At 30.7% G+C, this 17,301-nt stretch overlaps 1 protein-coding gene across 1 annotated transcript in view; it reads left to right on the forward strand.

Moving 5' to 3' along the window:
* Nucleotides 1-17,301, forward strand: part of LOC143066828 (uncharacterized) — a 41,529-nt gene that overhangs the window by 2,233 nt on the left and 21,995 nt on the right. Inside the window, exons 2-5 of the mRNA XM_076239640.1 lie at nucleotides 13,060-13,134; nucleotides 13,534-13,605; nucleotides 16,684-16,743; nucleotides 17,096-17,118. Of these exons, the coding sequence (XP_076095755.1) occupies nucleotides 13,060-13,134; nucleotides 13,534-13,605; nucleotides 16,684-16,743; nucleotides 17,096-17,118 (230 nt within the window). The remainder of the gene's footprint in view (nucleotides 1-13,059; nucleotides 13,135-13,533; nucleotides 13,606-16,683; nucleotides 16,744-17,095; nucleotides 17,119-17,301) is intronic.

The following is a 17,301-nucleotide window of genomic DNA, read 5'->3' on the forward strand; positions in this document are numbered from 1 at the left end:
TATTATACCAACATGATACATCATTTTGTTCAGGGAGGAGTATCCAATCATTTAATGAAAAAAAATCGAACATCGCCCGTCCCGTTTTTTCAGGTGAAAAGCTCAAAATTCCGATTTTTGACGATTTTTAGGGAAAATTGTATTTGAGTTCTTCTGAAATAATAATGTATGCGAGTGACTATAAAAAAATAAAACTAAATTAAACATGTATAAATAATTGTGGACCATTCATTTATAATAAATTTTAATTAAAAATATCATAAAAAAGTTCCTAAAAACAAGAATTTTTAATTTTTGGGTTAAAAAAAAACCGTTGCCATGGCAACAAAAAGCCAAAAATACCCCTTTTCCGGGTCCACCGTTTTTGTAAAAAAACTGTGAGCTTAAGGAATTAACTATTTGCATTATAATGAGCTAATAAAATTGGTATGTCTCCGAACTCGTTTTTACGGATATGGCCGTCATATGTGTCCATCTTGTCATTTCTGTAAAACACAAAAATATTTTTTTTGTTGATCTGCAAAGAAGAAAGTCAACTTTAATAGCATCTTTTTACAAAGAATCATTTTTTCTTGTAACACTTTGGGATTGACCATAATCAATGAGAGAAAACAGTGATTAACTCATACTTTCAAAAAAATAAAATCAGTTCAATGAAGTTCACAGGAGTAAAGGAACTGTAGTTGAGGAATCCCCACCGTCAATTGGCGATTTGATGTTCGCAAATGCAGTTTTACTGTCCACGCGTAGGGGAGACAGTAAAACGGAAATTTGCGACCGTCAAATCAAAATTGATTGTGGCTACTCTTCAACCACAGTAATGTTATTCCGATTATAATGCATTACAAAAAGAAATAATACGTTAGAGCTGGGAATAAATGGGTAATGTGTCCATGGGACACTGACGATGCCCTCTCTTACATAAACATGAAACATTATAAAGCATTACGTATAAATTTTATAACATTTGGTAAAAGCAAACTAAAGTTGGAGAACAGAAACGAAAAGTTCAGAAAACGACCTCATAAAAATACCCCGAGCGTCATGATCTCTTATATACGGAGATAGACTGAAAACTAACAATTTCCCGGATTTTATAGTGAGTCCGTGCATGTGTAGAAACACATATTACCATCCTTGTTTTTAGATAAATTGATACTGATATGCATAGAAGTTTGTTTGATTAGAGGTTGTAAAATGTCCAGTGGCAAATACTTCAGGCATGTTCAGGACGACACAATACAATAGTTGTGTCTTAATGCATCCATAAAAAAATACTATTAGAACACTCCGTCAGTTGTAAAAGTGATTGATAAAATAAAATATACTTCAAATGATGTAAATGTGTGGGATGTGTGCGTATTTGCGGACAAACCTTGTAAACTATACATTTGAAAAGATCAAGTTCAACATTCTGTCATTCGTAAAAATTATGCAATAAAAATATCTGAGAATATATATATGCATCCTCTATAAGTAAAACACATGGCGCATTATGTAAATTTTTAAACTAAATTGACTTGAAAGTGTCACAAAAATGTGCCGTTTTTCATTCAATCCTGCGTTTCTATTATTTGTATTTATACTGTATGAAAAAGCGGAAACGGCGTGCATCAGACTTACAAATTCAATTAAAGAGACAGCTTAACAGTCAGTGAAAAAGCTACCGGAGTTCTTGAAGCAGAATAAACAACACTTCTATCTTGTGAAAGGACAAGACGGGGACAAGCCATAAAAACACAAGATATTAGATCGATTTCTATTGAAATGAGCTTCCCATACATTAGTTTTTTTTAGGTTTTACGGCGGGAGACAAGAGAAAGGGGATGGAAGAATGGAGAAAGGTATCCCCTGTCCGACCCCTCATAAATCTAGAACTGTAAAAGTGACGACATCAAAATTCAAATCTATTCTGTGTTTTTGTGGCAAAAAGCATTGTGCATAAGTTTTATATCAGTTGGTTTAGGAAACTAAAGTTAGAGGATGGAAACCAATTTTGTAAAAACGGACGTACACTATGATACGTACATTCGGATCTACGTACAAACAGACAAGGATATAACTCAATGCCCCTTTTGCTACGGTGGGGGCATAACAATGTACATTTATGAAATAAAATAAAACTCCGCGAAACTTCATGAATGGTTTTTGAACAAAAACGTTATGGCTAAACGTGACGTCATATAAATGAAAACTAACAAACTGAAGGTCATAACGTTACTTGCACGATTCAAATTGTGATAAAATTACATCAAAACGGCGATTTTGAGGTTGGTGTTGGTTTTTTTTCGATAATATTGTAGTTATCGAACATTGGTTAATCAAAGCAATTCAAAATGGCGGGTCCCTCCTTTTTCCAATTATTTGAATTCGAGTTATCTCCCTGTGTACGCAAACCTTACCTTAAATGATGCAAAACAACAAACTTTTGGGTATTCGATCATTGCATACTGTATATTATATTTTGTTATAAAGATAAACAAGTTCATAGCAACACATATTTTGACATTCAAACATGTCTCACTCCTTGGTTGACAGGCATGTTTTTTCTGAGCAACCACTTACTAGAAAATTTGAAACAAAATAAATAAAAGGTACTAAAACAATTCCAATATAATCCTTAATAATAATACAAAATCATTGTTATGTCTGAACAGCTTAAATACAATACATTTTTCTAAAAAAAAATGTACCAGATGCATATACATAAATTTCTCCAGAAAATACCATGGAAATTTACCAAATTTTCAAAACGCACATTTTTAGTAGTATTTGCCATGTAATATTGATAAAGCTCTTGGTAAATGGTCTCTTGTTATTTATTTGAAGATCATTTAAAACTTTTCATATATCTATGGTCGAGTTCAAAGATAATTTTTACCTAAAAGACATTTTGATACTGATCAAATGATCTTTGTAGAGATTGTAGACACACTAATTGCCCAAGTTGTCCATACATTTTCTAATGTGAATGAGAGCCTCTGAATCGGATTTACTGTTCTTATCTTAATAAAGGAATGGGTAAAAGTGCCTGTCCTAAACAAGGGACCTGTAATCCAGATTTTTTCATTGGTTAATATCTGCCATTAGAGCATTTTTTACATTTTCAATTGTTTAAAATTTAAAAATTCATTAGTCTTTTTCAGATTATTTTGTCGCAAGGTTTAGACTCATTGTTAAACTACCCAATGGCCTGTAATTGATATTTATATTGTCATATTACAAGGACAGTTGTCTCACTGGAACATTATTATTATTATATAATAACTATTGATTCTGGTGTCCTAAACTAAAATTGCATAAGATTATGCTGCTTACCAATTACTATTGCCCTTGTTATCAAAAACAATATATCATGTTAAAGCTGACAAAACCAACATGACCACCATTGCTATAAATGAAATATCAGCTTACAACAATTAGCCAATGTTTAAAAGATCAGAGAGCTTAAACAGTTAAATTCGAAGTGATGGTATATATGTATTACGAGAGGTTTGGCATGCCACAAAACCAGATTCAACCCACCATTTGTTTTTCTTAAAACGTCCTGTACCAAGTCACGAAAATGGCCATTGTTATATTATAGTTCGTTTCTGTGTGAGGTGCATTTTAATGTTGTGTTTCTGTTGTGTCGTTGTTTTCTTATATTTGATGTGTTTTATTCAGTTTAAGTTTGTAACCCGGATATGTTTTTTTCTCAATCGATTTATGAATTTCGAACAGCGGTATATTACTGTTGTTTTTATTTATATACTCAACAAAACAAGTAAAACGCAACGTCTTCCTATCTACAGTAACTTCCATAATTTCTTTGTTTTGCTAAAAAATAAAATATAACTTTTTATCTGTGTTAATATCATATAAGTACAGTCGGAAACCCGGTTGAAATAGAACAACAGAATCGAAGCTCTTTGTTAGAGAAGGCGATAAATGCTTACTGTAATGTTTACTATAGTGACAAAAATTTTAAAAGTTAATAGAAACAAACAAATTACAATTTTCTTCTCAATTACGAAGTGGTTTTTTTAAAAACACCATTTGCATAAGTTTTCAATTTATTTAGTACATAGTTAAGCAGAACATTTAAATATCAAGTCGATCACATGGGTATCTTTCAAGTTGGATGTAGAAAATGAATAACCTCCGATTTAAATTTTTTTTTACCACGGACGGAAAACATATCAATCTATTAGTTCAGTAATTTTCGTGTCTGCCCTTCAATTATGTGACTCAAGAAAAAATTCCAAAAAATGGGTAACAATTGTATCGAAAAGAGAAGATCGAGTGCACCTTTTTATGTAAGGGCGTGTTTGAGTTGAATATTTTGTCTTGATATCTTACAAAGCAAGAATATTTCATACATCTTTTCGCTTCAGATTCTATCAGTTTTATATATCAAAGCTACAGGTTGACTTTTTAACATAAAAATATCACAGTACTGTACTAAATGATGAAATATATATAATATCAAGTGAAATACCTATCTAATGAATAACAAAAACAGAGTAGGTGTGTTCGAATAGCTATTTTTTTTACTGAAACTACTTGACGACAGTCTTTTAAGTTGGATGATGAAAGTGCATATCTTCGAAAAATTATAATTTTTTTGTGTGTGGTAACTAGGATTTATAGTCTTCAACCACTAAAAAAATGTAGTCTGCCCTTCCACGAAATGTTTAATTAGAATTTTTTTAATGTTTATGAATTTTCGAAAATTCCACCTGACAACCGATCAGACAATAATTTTAAATTGAATCAATGCAAACAAGATCATAAACTTATGCTCATTAGATAGTTGATACATTTGTCTTTTAAAATACAACTGACATATAAGGATCGTAATGGTGCAATGTGGATAAATTGTTCGGTTTCCAAGAGCAAAATTTGCAGCGTGTCATCCCTACAATGGCTTCCATTTCTACGATTGTGAAAATGAACTGGCATAATGGGGAGATAATTTTGACGAAGTAGAATCCTGACTGAGTATATGCGTGAAACATTGAAATGAATCTACAGGTTTACCGTGATATTTTCGTTTTAATTGTCTCAATTGGTTTTTTTTAAGTCAGTACCAAATTGTCAAAAAAAAATGATTAATAGACATAAGTTAGGTTACTTTGTTTTCACATAAAATATACACTCTACTTCTGACAGGTGTCAATAATTTAGTAAATAAAATAGATTTTGTTTGAAAATGTGAAAACTAAATTGTAAAAATCATTTTCACAGAACTAGATTTAGTAATATTGTGTCAAAATTTTACTAATTTCAATCCCTTTTTTAAAAAGTTGGTGCTTTTTTGTTGTTGTTGAGAACATAGTTCTTATGCAATATCATTTGTATTAAGGTAGATTCATGGTATACCGCCATCTTGGATTGTACAATCACAGTACAAAATCGGTCTAATTATTTGCCTAAATCTGCAAATTTGGAGACAGATTTGCAATTCAATGGTTAGAATGTTTTTTCTATTTCAAGAAAACTTGTTAATTAATTGTATTATTCAAAATATTTTAACAAATATCATTTTTTTTGGTTTAAAAATCATTTTTTTCAAATGAGCAATTTAAGGGGAAATAACTCTTTTAGTACAAAATTTATACTGGGCTAATAGGGAATTTTTTTATTTTTACTTGTAGCAAGAAAACAAGTTCGGTGACACCATGTTTTCTTTTTATTTTCTTAAAACATATTATGAAACCTTTCTTCTCACAATTTATTTCGGAATTCTATCTCATAGAATTATTTTTATGCACACTAATGTGTTTTTTCATGAACAAACTAACCAAATTTTGGCAATTTTCAACGACTCATAGCTTGAAAAATAGCACGGTGACCGATACTTTTTATCAAATTTTTGAAAAGAGCATAGTAAAATCTTCATTTTGGCAAATTATAAAAAAATTCTGTCTCAAAAAATATATACTTGTGATCTAGATCACAAATTTATATTTTCTTAGACAGAATTTTTTTATAATTTGCAAAAATGAAGATTTTACTATGCTCTTTTCAAAAATTTAATAAAAAGTATGGGTCACCGTGCTATTTTTTAAGCTATGAGTCGTTGATCATGAAAAAACACATTAGTGTGCATGCAAAAAATTTTATGAGATAGAATTTTGAAATAAATTGTGAGAAGAAAATAAATTGTTTTTAGAAAATAAAAAGAAAACATGGTCACCGAACTTGTTTTCTTGCTACAAGTAAAAATAAAAATATTCCCTATTAGCCCAGTGTAAATTTTGTACTAAAAGAGTTATCTTCCCTTAAATGGCTCATTTAAAAAAAATGATTTTAAAACCAAAAAAAATCATATTTGTTAAAATATGTTTTATAAAACGATAAATTAACAAGTGTTCGTTAAATAGAAAACACAGTCTAACCATTGAATTACAAATCTATCTCTAAATTTGCAGATTTAGGCAAATAACAAGACCGATATTGTACTGTGATTGTACAATCCAAGATGGCGGTATACCATTAATCTACCTTAAGGAAATTATGTACATTCTTATGCAAATTATGAGTTTAAAACATCCATAGCCTCTAGAGCGTCAATTAAATAAAGGGCCAGCTCCAAGTCTTCATCCTCAATTGTTTGCGGTTTTGTATTTCGGGACATAACACAGACGAGAAAAAAAAAGAAGCAATCATTATCTGACCAGGTTGAAGGCATCCCTCTTGAATCATTTTCAGCGCTGTTCTTGGTTGTGTATCTGTCTATGCAAAGTAGTCATCATTCTGTGAGAAAATGTTCTATAAAACAAATAATCCTTAATACAAAACATTTATCAATTCATGTTTGCTTGCTTAATATCTAGTGGAAAATAGCTCATGCATGCATATTCAGGATGAGAAAAATATATGACATTAACTTTTTGTTTAGTTACCTTAAATCAGTAAGGATTATCATTTAAGAATCATATTTGCCACTGTTTGTTATACAACATATTTTATACTATATTTGAAAAGTGCCGTTTAGCTATGTTTTTATTGGCGGGTACTATCAAATACAATTTTGTTCATTTTATCATTTTATCAAATTTTATTAATGTGTTTTTGATTTTAATGAACATAGCTTTATATGAATAACTGATAATTAAGTCAGGGGTTTTATTACCACAAATTAATTAAATCCAATACCAAATTATTTCATAGATGTAACCATTTGGCTTTGAACTTCTATTTAGTAACTGCAAGTAGTTTTATACTACTGTTTTAAAGTCAGTAACTTTGGTGCATTGCAGAGATCTTTTGAGACAAGCCCATTGCAATTAGGTATTACAGTTTCTTTTTGATGTTGGGCTATCACACCACTGTCCTGGATTAACACATTATACTTGCCACCTTCTTGGTATGTCTGTCTTACGTCAGGACCCTGTAATTCAGTGGTTGTTTGTTCATGTCTGTTATATATATTTATTTCATCCTAAATTTTTATGATATAAATCTCTCTTTCTTAATTGATTTTTTCTTATTTTTCATATAATGGCCTTTATAGCCCACTTTATGATATGGATTTTTCTCATTGTTGAAGGCTGTACAAATGCTGACATCAATTTCATTTGAATTTTTGTGGATATATGTCTTATTGTCATACAATCTCATCTCCTTACTTTTATACTTACATCTTGACTGAATGTCAGGTGTCAGTTTCAGCTGTACTTTGTTGTACATATGTCTTTGCAGAGGATTCATAGTCCTGTAAGAAAAAGTTTCCTTAAACAAATTATCCTTAATATTTTTATGTTGTTCAAGATGAGAAAAATCCAAATAATAAGCCAATATCAATATTTATAAAACAGTTATGGGGATCAACTGGGGAATTTAGTCAGTAATTATACTACTATTTGAACCAGTGTACTTGATTTACTTTAAAATGCACTCACAAAACATGTGTAACCCTATCACATTAGTTATGTGCATGTACCAAGCCAGAATCATGTCATCCATTAGTTGTAAGTCTTTGTTTACCATAATAATTTTATTGTCTTTTGAAAAGCTAATTTTTTTTTCTCTTCAAGGCCTTTTATCTAATAAGTATTTGTCTATTGTCAAAGAATGTATAACAAGATATTCAAATTTGACTTTTGGGCTGTCATGAATATTAATATTATAGGCAATGTATTGTACCACTAGATCCCTTACATGCATATCTTAGAGATGAGTTTGTTATCAACTAATAAATGTGTTCACTTATCAGGGTAAAAAGGTATTGTTTGTGTTTCAACTTTTCGGATTTTTAATAAAATTATCATTAATACATTAATTTTTTTCCATTACCTTAATTCAGCAGAAGAAATTGGAACATAGACATATTTTACTTACAATATTCAGTATGCTTAAACAGCTAGATGTTCTGGGTTTTTTTTCTTTCTCTGTTGTGTCCAAACCTGGATGCAGAAATAAATGAGAAATATTTAAATCTTAAAGTAAATACAAATAGGATTTACAAAAAATATCAACATACGAATGAATAACAATATAAAACATCTCAAATTCTTTTTCAACAATTTTGTACTTGTTTGGCTCTTAAAATATTTTGATATGAGCGTCACTGATGAGTCTTATGTAAACGAAACGCGCGTCTGGCGTACTAAATTATAATCCTGGTACCTTTGATAGCTAGTTCGTTACATTCTCAGGAACTTTTGGCATATTTGGATCGAAGCGATTTGATGAAATTTTATAGGAGTTATCTACCTTTACCAAATAAACTTGTCGGTATGTTTTTGTAATTCATAAACCGTTAACTCTATAACCCTGGAATCTTTTTGTTGGAGACCTATGTCCTAACTTAGAAAATAAGGTCAAAGGACAAAGTCAAGTTCTTAATTTTGACTTTTATTGTTTGTTTTTTTTCATTTACTCCAAGACTTTTTAAAGATATATATATAGAAGAACAAGTGCAAAAAGCTTGTTTTATTGTAATGTAGATATGTTACATTTGGTCTGAAACAATTTCATGACATCTTATAGGATTTAGTGCCCCTGAAATGTCTTATTATAAGGTTAATTGATAATTACTCCAACTTTGTTAATTATAAAGCCTTATGACCTTTAACAACAGGTATGGTGACATATGACCTTGACAAATGAATATCGGAAGTCATTTTGGGAAAACCGGAAGTAGCCATTTTTGCACTTTTTTCTTGAAAATTACTCAGAATCCATATAATTTGTATTTTACATACATGAACCTAAGACCTACAGTCTTAAAGTGACTTTCGATAAACCAATGCATGTATATATCATAAACTTAGTCTCTTGTGCCGGTTTTATAATTTTTTACGCATATATATCGTACAATCGTCTTTTTTTCTATCTGTCTGTTATGAGGTGAAATATGGCAGCTACTTAATTGTCGTGTTTTGAAGCCGTAGTTTACCGATTGTCACCTTATAGTAAACAAACAACAAAAAAACATGGATATTGAGCACGTCTTTAATATGTACAATCAGATAAATTTTCTGCTTTTTCACCAAAATGGGCTGAACACTACAATGTGTATGTGAGAATAACGTTGAAGTTTTAAAACGGTTATTATGTGATATTGTTAACTGGAAATTGAATCCAATTACTCAATATTTGAAAAAGTTAAAACAAATAAGTTTCCAGAGATCTGTGATTTTGTTTGATTTTTTTAACCCCCCCGCCCCCCAAATGAGATTAAAACTATAAATTGGAACTCAGCCTTAGTTTTCAGACACGTTATTTTTTGTTGAAATTCTCTCCAAAATTAATTCAAAAAAGTTATAGATATTTTCCAGAAATCAGTGATTTTTAAATATTTTCCCTAACTTTCCCTCCACAAATGAAGTTAGATACCACAATATTTATGAAAAGTGTGCCTCAATTTTTGGCAGGTATTTTTTTTATAATGTTCACTTAACATGAATTCATAGTAGTCAATATTTTCCAGAAATCTGTGATTTTTTTTTTTACTTTTACCACTTTCCCCCAAAAAATGAGATACAATTCCCAAATCAGTCCAAAAATTAAGTCTGAATAGTTTGTATTAATTTTACCTAACAATTAATTATCAAAATTAAATATTTTAAAACATACAAATATTTTCAAGAAACCAGTGATTTTTTAAACTGTTTACATGTATCTATCCAGAAATCAAATAAAAATTCTATGTCTTTCGTCTGATTTTCTTTTTTTTTTATATTGCGTCAACTGCGTGTAGAAAAAGAATGTTTGTAAACATTACATTATTTTCTAGACCTATGGTTCTTCTAGATATGACAAAAATAACAGTCAAACAGAAAATATGTAAAAAAGATATCTTGATGTACTTGTAAACCAACTTTAAAGACTAGATTAGTACTCAACTGTCATAGATTAATTTTATAGCTCAATAAATTTCATATTGGGAAAGTTCATAGGAGCCAAAATACAAAACCACACCCTAACTGTGTATTGCTACCAAGGAATCATATGCGTATGGATAGATACCAGGACTAAATTTTGTATATACACCAGACGCTCGTTTCGTCTACAAAAGACTCATCAGTGACGCTTGAATCCAAAAAAGTTAAAAAGGCCAAATAAAGTACGAAGTTGAAGAGCATTGAGGACCAAAATTCCTAAAAGTTTTGCCAAATACAGCTAAGGTAATCTACGCCTGAGGTTGAAAAGCCTTAGTATTCCAAAAATTCTAAATTTTGTAATCAGTTAATTTATAAATATAACCATATCAATGATAATTCATGTCAGCCCAAAAAGTGCTGACTACTGGGCTGGTGATACCCTCGGGGAAATAAATCTCCACCAGCAGTGGCATGAGATACCAAAAAGAATATCAGTGAGAAAAAATAGAAGGTAGAATTTCAAGTGGGATAGGCATGCAAGGAGTAATAGCATTTTTCATATCACATATTTTATATTTTTCACCTTTTGCGTTGAGGCCTTGACTAAGTCGGTGGTGTGTCTATTTTTTGTGTTGGTTTATGTAATGTATCCGGGTTTTGTTTTCTGTAATTAGTTAATACTTGAGTTTTATCATGTATATCTTTTATGGACAAGGAGAGCTTCTGGCGTATTGAATTCTAAACCTGATGCCTTTTGTGAGCTATTATTCATGTGTTTCTTTGTCTAATATGTTCTACTATTTATTTGTATTGTAGTCCTATAATGTTATGTTGTCCTTTTAATGTTATATTTAACATTGCCATTAAAGCGCGATGTTTGGCATGCCACAAAACCAGGTTCAACCCACCATTGTTTTCTCTTTAAAAAATGTCCTGTACCAAGTCAGGAATATGGCCACTGTTATATTATAGTTCGTTTCTGTGTGTGTTACATTTAAACATTTTAACGTTGTGTCGTTCGTTTTCTCTTATATTTGAGTGTGAATTCACATTACTATAAGACGTGTCACGGTACTTTTCTATCCCAAGTTCATGTATTTGGTTTTGATGTTATATTTGTTATTCTCATCGGATTTTGTCTAATGTTTAGTCCGTTTCTGTGTTTACTGTTTGCAATAGCACAAATTGTTCTAAAAAATAAGGATGTTCTTATCCCAAGCAGAAAACCCTAGCTGTATTTGGCACAACCTTTTTGAACTTTTGATCCTCAGTGCTGTACAATTTTGTACTTGTTTTGACTTTCGAACTTTTATATCTGGGCGTCACTGGTAAGTCTTGTGTTGACAAGGCGAGCTTCTGGCGTATTGAATCCTAAACCTGATGCCTTTTGTTAGCTATTATTCATGTGTTTCTTTGTCTAATATGTTCTACTATTTATTTGTATTGTAGTCCTATAATGTTATGTTGTCATTTTAATGTTATATTTAACATTGCCATTAAAGCGCGATGTTTGACATGCCACAAAACCAGGTTCAACCCACCATTTTTTTCTCTTTAAAAAATGTCCTGTACCAAGTCAGGAATATTGCCACTGTTATATTATAGTTCGTTTCTGTGTGTGTTACATTTAAACATTTTAACGTTGTGTCGTTCGTTTTCTCTTATATTTGAGTGTGAATTCACATTACTATAAGACGTGTCACACTACTTTTCTATCCCAAGTTCATGTATTTGGTTTTGATGTTATATTTGTTATTCTCATCGGATTTTGTCTAATGCTTAGTCCGTTTCTGTGTGTGTTACATTTTAATGTTGTGTCGTTGTTCTCCTCTTATATTTAATGCGTTTCCCTCAGTTTGTTTCCCCGATTTTGTTTTTTGTCCATCGATTTACGAGTTTTGAACAGCGGTATACTACTGTTGCCTTTATTTATCACATCGACCGAAACAAATCAACATATTCATAGTAAATGTTTCATAATAAAAACCACAAAAAATCTTACCTGAAATATATTGTACATAGATTCCACACTTGATAAAAAATCTCAAATGTTTAATCAATATTTCTGAAACATGATAAAAACAGCTGTTATTTTTCATATGAAAACAATATCAAGTAATTTCTGTTTTGCTAAATAAATCATCACGTATTTGTCCAAAATAAATATTACAAAGGAAATATATTAATACTTTAAAATGCAAAATAATGCAAAATAATCTTGATAAAACTTTGTACTTTTAAAGACGTAAATTAGAAAGAGATATAGAAAAAACATTGATTGTTTCCAAATTCTCGAATTGCTAATGAAATTATCATATTTAAAAGATAGCATTTAAAAAATGTATAATAGTGTATTTTTTCCTGTTTGTTCGTCCAGTCGTTCGTTCGCACACTGTGTATCAATAACCAAATTCTGTTTATCAAATCAGAAATTTTTTTATTCACAAAATAACGTCTCATGAAATACTTCTATGTTTTGATATTATCAAAAGCAAAAGTCATAGGAGTTTAATCCCTTAAATAATAAGACAATTTTTAACATACAAAGCAAATATGCTCCTTCAAATCCTAATGATTATTTTACAAAACGTTAGGTTTAATTTGATTGTTTACAAATGTAGGGTTTTATTTTGTTTTCCACTACATCTTCTTAAATCCACCAAATAACTAATGCAAAATAATATTCAAATTAAAGACAATAATATTACCATGCACATTTTAATATAACTATTTTTTTATACAGGTACTATGAAAAACTTTGCGAAGGACACCAGCAAAACAGTCAAGCTTGCCACCGAAATTAAGAATATGCTGCACGGTTTGTATTGTGCTTTATTATTGAATGTTTGTTCACCACTAAAATTGTTTTCTAGGTATTAGCCCAGTAGTCAACATTTAGGTGTTGACTTGAGTTTTCATTGATATGTTCATAATTAACTGTTAACAATATTTTGAATTTCTGAAATTCTAAGGCTTTTCTACCTCAGGAATAGATTACCTGGCTTCGCTGTATTTCGAAAAGCTTTTTCGGAATTTTTGGTCCACAAAGCTCTTCAACTTCGTACTTTATTTGGCCTTTTAGCATTGTTTGATTCGAGCATCTTTTGTAGACGAAAGAAGGTGTTTGGCGTTAATATAAAATTTCAATCCTGGTATCTATGATGAGTTTATTTACAGAATCTTTGCATCTTTAAAAAACTATTGCTATATTTTTTAGGAATGTGTACGAATAACAAACATCAAAACAGTTACGAGAAGTTTGATAAAAAGGTCCAGAATCTCTCTACAGGTACTTGCTTTATAATTTTAAAAACGATGTGAGAAGTGTATATGATGCAATATATTTTTATGTTTATAAATCACGTGGCGGATGAAAGTGCTAACCTTTGAAACATTTTGTCAAAGTGGGTTATTTCTGGATACTCTGTAGTCTACTATCACGTGACTTTATGTGATAGTGAAGCTTGTTAGGATTTTGCGGCATCCAATCTTAAATTAAACACCTAAATATTCATTTCACTATGTCGAAATGATGTTAACACCTAAACCACAGCAAACATACATCACTTTACATAATGATATAATAAACAAAAGTGCACACACATTAATTCATCGCAACTTTTTTTATATTTATGTCACAGACGCTTGGGTATTTGGGAAAACGGTAGTATTTCATTTTCCTAGCATTAGGTTGGCCTTTTGTGTACCCAAGACAGGTGAAGGAAGTCAACTTAGGAGCGTCGTGATTGGATGTAAGGGTACAATATATTTTTTATTTATCTATGAATAACTGCAGAGTTTATATTTACAATATAAATTTTAAAATCTATTGAAATATTTTCTAAAGAATTATTCGAAAAGGCTTTCAAAATTTTATAAATTTGCTGCAAAATGACGATGGGCATGGATAACACAAACAAGCTCCGTTGGAAATTGGTCATGATACTATTTGGCTTCAATTTTGAAAATAGAGTAATAAAGTACTAACACCACACATAACTGTTTTATCCAGGTTTTTGTTATAAAAAGTGGTAAAATTAGAAAATGTTAGTATTGTCGCCTATGGCAGAATGAATAGTACCGTTTTCTCATATATCTAACCTAAGTTTCGAGTGATTTTAACGACTCAGAGACGAACCCGAATTTTACTTTTACTAAAAAAAAATATGGATAGAAAAAGTAGGGTAAACTAGGTGAGCAGTGGTAGATAAGTAATTTAAATATAGAAAACTGAATATTTTGAATCAACAGCAAAACAAAATTAAAAAAAAACAAAATATCTGCATCATACACCCAAGCGCCCGTGATTTATCTGCCTGAAAAAGAAAACTTGTATTTACATTCACTCTTAATAAAAGCAATCAAATGTCATAATACTCATGATATACTATCGAAACATCGAAACAACATCGACCCATCGAAACAACATCTGATAAACAAATTTAATAATACTTTTAGATATTTGGATGATATTTTGGCTCTCAATAATGACGACTTCAGTATGTATATTAATGAAATTTATCCTGTTGAACTTACTTTAAATAAAGCTAATACTAACAATGACCACTGCCCTTTTCTCGATCTTGATATCTATATCACTAATGGAAAGCTGAATACTAAAATTTATGATAAAAGGGATGATTTTTCATTTCCTATCGTTAATTATCCGTTTTTAGATGGTGACGCTCCTTTGTCACCATCTTACGGTGTTTATATATCTCAACTTGTACGATTCGCTCGTGTATGTAACAATGTTTTAGATTTTAACGAGAGAAATTTATGTATTACTGAAAAAATTATTACACCAGGGTTTTCGATATCACAAACTAGTCAAAACATTTACTAAATTTTATAATCGGTATAAAGACATCATTCGTAAATATAGCTCAACATGCAGACTTCTAATACGTTCAGGTATTTCACATCCAATTTTTTATGGAAATATTCTTTATAAAGCACAAAGGTGTCAGTATTCACATCAGAAACTTACAAAACCTTTGAATAGACTTATTAAGAAGAGATATAATTACGATACTGTTGTCAAGTCATTAAAGATTGCATATTTTGGCGTTAATATTGAGTCACTGATAAGGTCTTTGCATCGGAACTAAACACATTTATTCTAAAAACAGTTGTTGGCATGACACGGGTTATGTTCTTCTCATATATGCTATGATGGTATGATACTAAACTCCTAACGGGAAGGATTGTGCCTGATGTTCATATGATGAAATCATAATCTTTCAGTCAGTTTAATTGAAGTCTGGAGCTGGCATGTCAGTTAACTGCTAGTAGTCTGTTGTTATTTATGTATAATTGTCATTTTGTTTATTTTCTTTGGTTACATCTTCTGACATCAGACTCGGACTTCTCTTGAACTGAATTTTAATGTGCGTATTGTTATGCGTTTACTTTTCTACATTGGTTAGAGGTATAGGGGGAGGGTTGAGATCTCACAAACATGTTTAACCCCGCCGCATTTTTGCGCCTGTCCCAAGTCAGGAGCCTCTGGCCTTTGTTAGTCTTGTATTATTTTAATTTTAGTTTCTTGTGTACAATTTGGAAATTAGTATGGCGTTCATTATCACTGGACTAGTATATATTTGTTTAGGGGTCAGCTGAAGGACGCCTCCGGGTGCGGGAATTTCTCGCTACATTGAAGACCTGTTGGTGACCCTCTGCTGTTGTTTTTTATTTGGTCGGGTTGTTGTCTCTTTGACACATTCCCCATTTCCATTCTCAATTTTATGATACACAAACAGAGGTAAAATTGTATATTCATTGTGGATCATTTGTTATCAGAATTAAGCTCCTTCAAAATGGGGAAAAACGCACATCTCAATTTGCATAGCACATGTTTTTTTCTTATAGGTTGTAGTAAAGGCATTCATAACACTCAAATACATTTTATCTTTTTTTAAACATTTTCTTTTTAAAGAAAGGCCTTAGGGGGTGCTTGGGGCGTAAGGTACTTGTATTTTTATCATATATATACTATATATATCTATATGTTGTGTTAAATCAGCTGTACCAAACGTTTTCTTTGCCTGTGGTTTGGGTTTCTTCTCTTTTCCTTTTTTTTTTGGGGGGGGAGAGGTGTATCTCTCCTCCTTTTTGCTGTTATTGGCGTTTTCTGTTGTTTTTTTCATTGTGGCTGATCATTTTATATTTTGTCATAGGGTTTCGAGAGTTAACTTTGCTTACTGGAAAAGAAATATCTTCAACTATTCGAAGGAAGTAAATCTAAAAAAAAAAAAAACATTTAACTATATCAATTAAAAGTGTTTTATTTTTCATGAATATCAAACATTTTTACGGGGTTGTTAGTTGTTCTATTTTTTTCACACAATATACGTTTACTTTTTAGACATGGAGGTGATCGAAGAAAAACTTGACAAAATACAGAACTTAATCAGTAACATTAAATGTGAGTAAAGCTTTCACACAGTTCGCCAATATATTTGGTATCTTTAATCCCCCTTTTTTTTACAAAATATCAATATTTTTTATAAATATAATGTGTTCACTGTTCATGACATTTAAATAAACATCAAAAGAAAGCTTATCATATGGAAATGACAACAAAAATAAAACTAAATTTATCAGATTTATTATTTGAATAATTTTAATAAAAATAAAACGCCAATTCTATTAATATCGTCTAGAAAACTGCAATATTTCAAAATCTTCGAATAATACCTTCAAGTTGAAGTTGAAATAATTAAACATATTTACTGTTAAAGAGAAGAGCCTTTCAGAAAGTTTCTTTTTTTATGTAGGCAATCTACCTGATGAATGGACTGTAAGTATAGACTGAAATGTGTGTATGTGTCAAAGTAGTAGTATTCAACTATATGATTTCGAGTTTACTATGACGTCCAGTATCACTGAACTTACATCAGAGGGGAATCATGAACTTAGGATTGATGTGGAGGACTGGGACGGAAACAAGCGTTATGCAGTTTATAGAGACTTTTCAATAGGC

The sequence above is a fragment of the Mytilus galloprovincialis genome, chromosome 3 (assembly GCF_965363235.1).
Source record: "Mytilus galloprovincialis chromosome 3, xbMytGall1.hap1.1, whole genome shotgun sequence".
Lineage (NCBI taxonomy): Eukaryota > Metazoa > Mollusca > Bivalvia > Mytilida > Mytilidae > Mytilus > Mytilus galloprovincialis.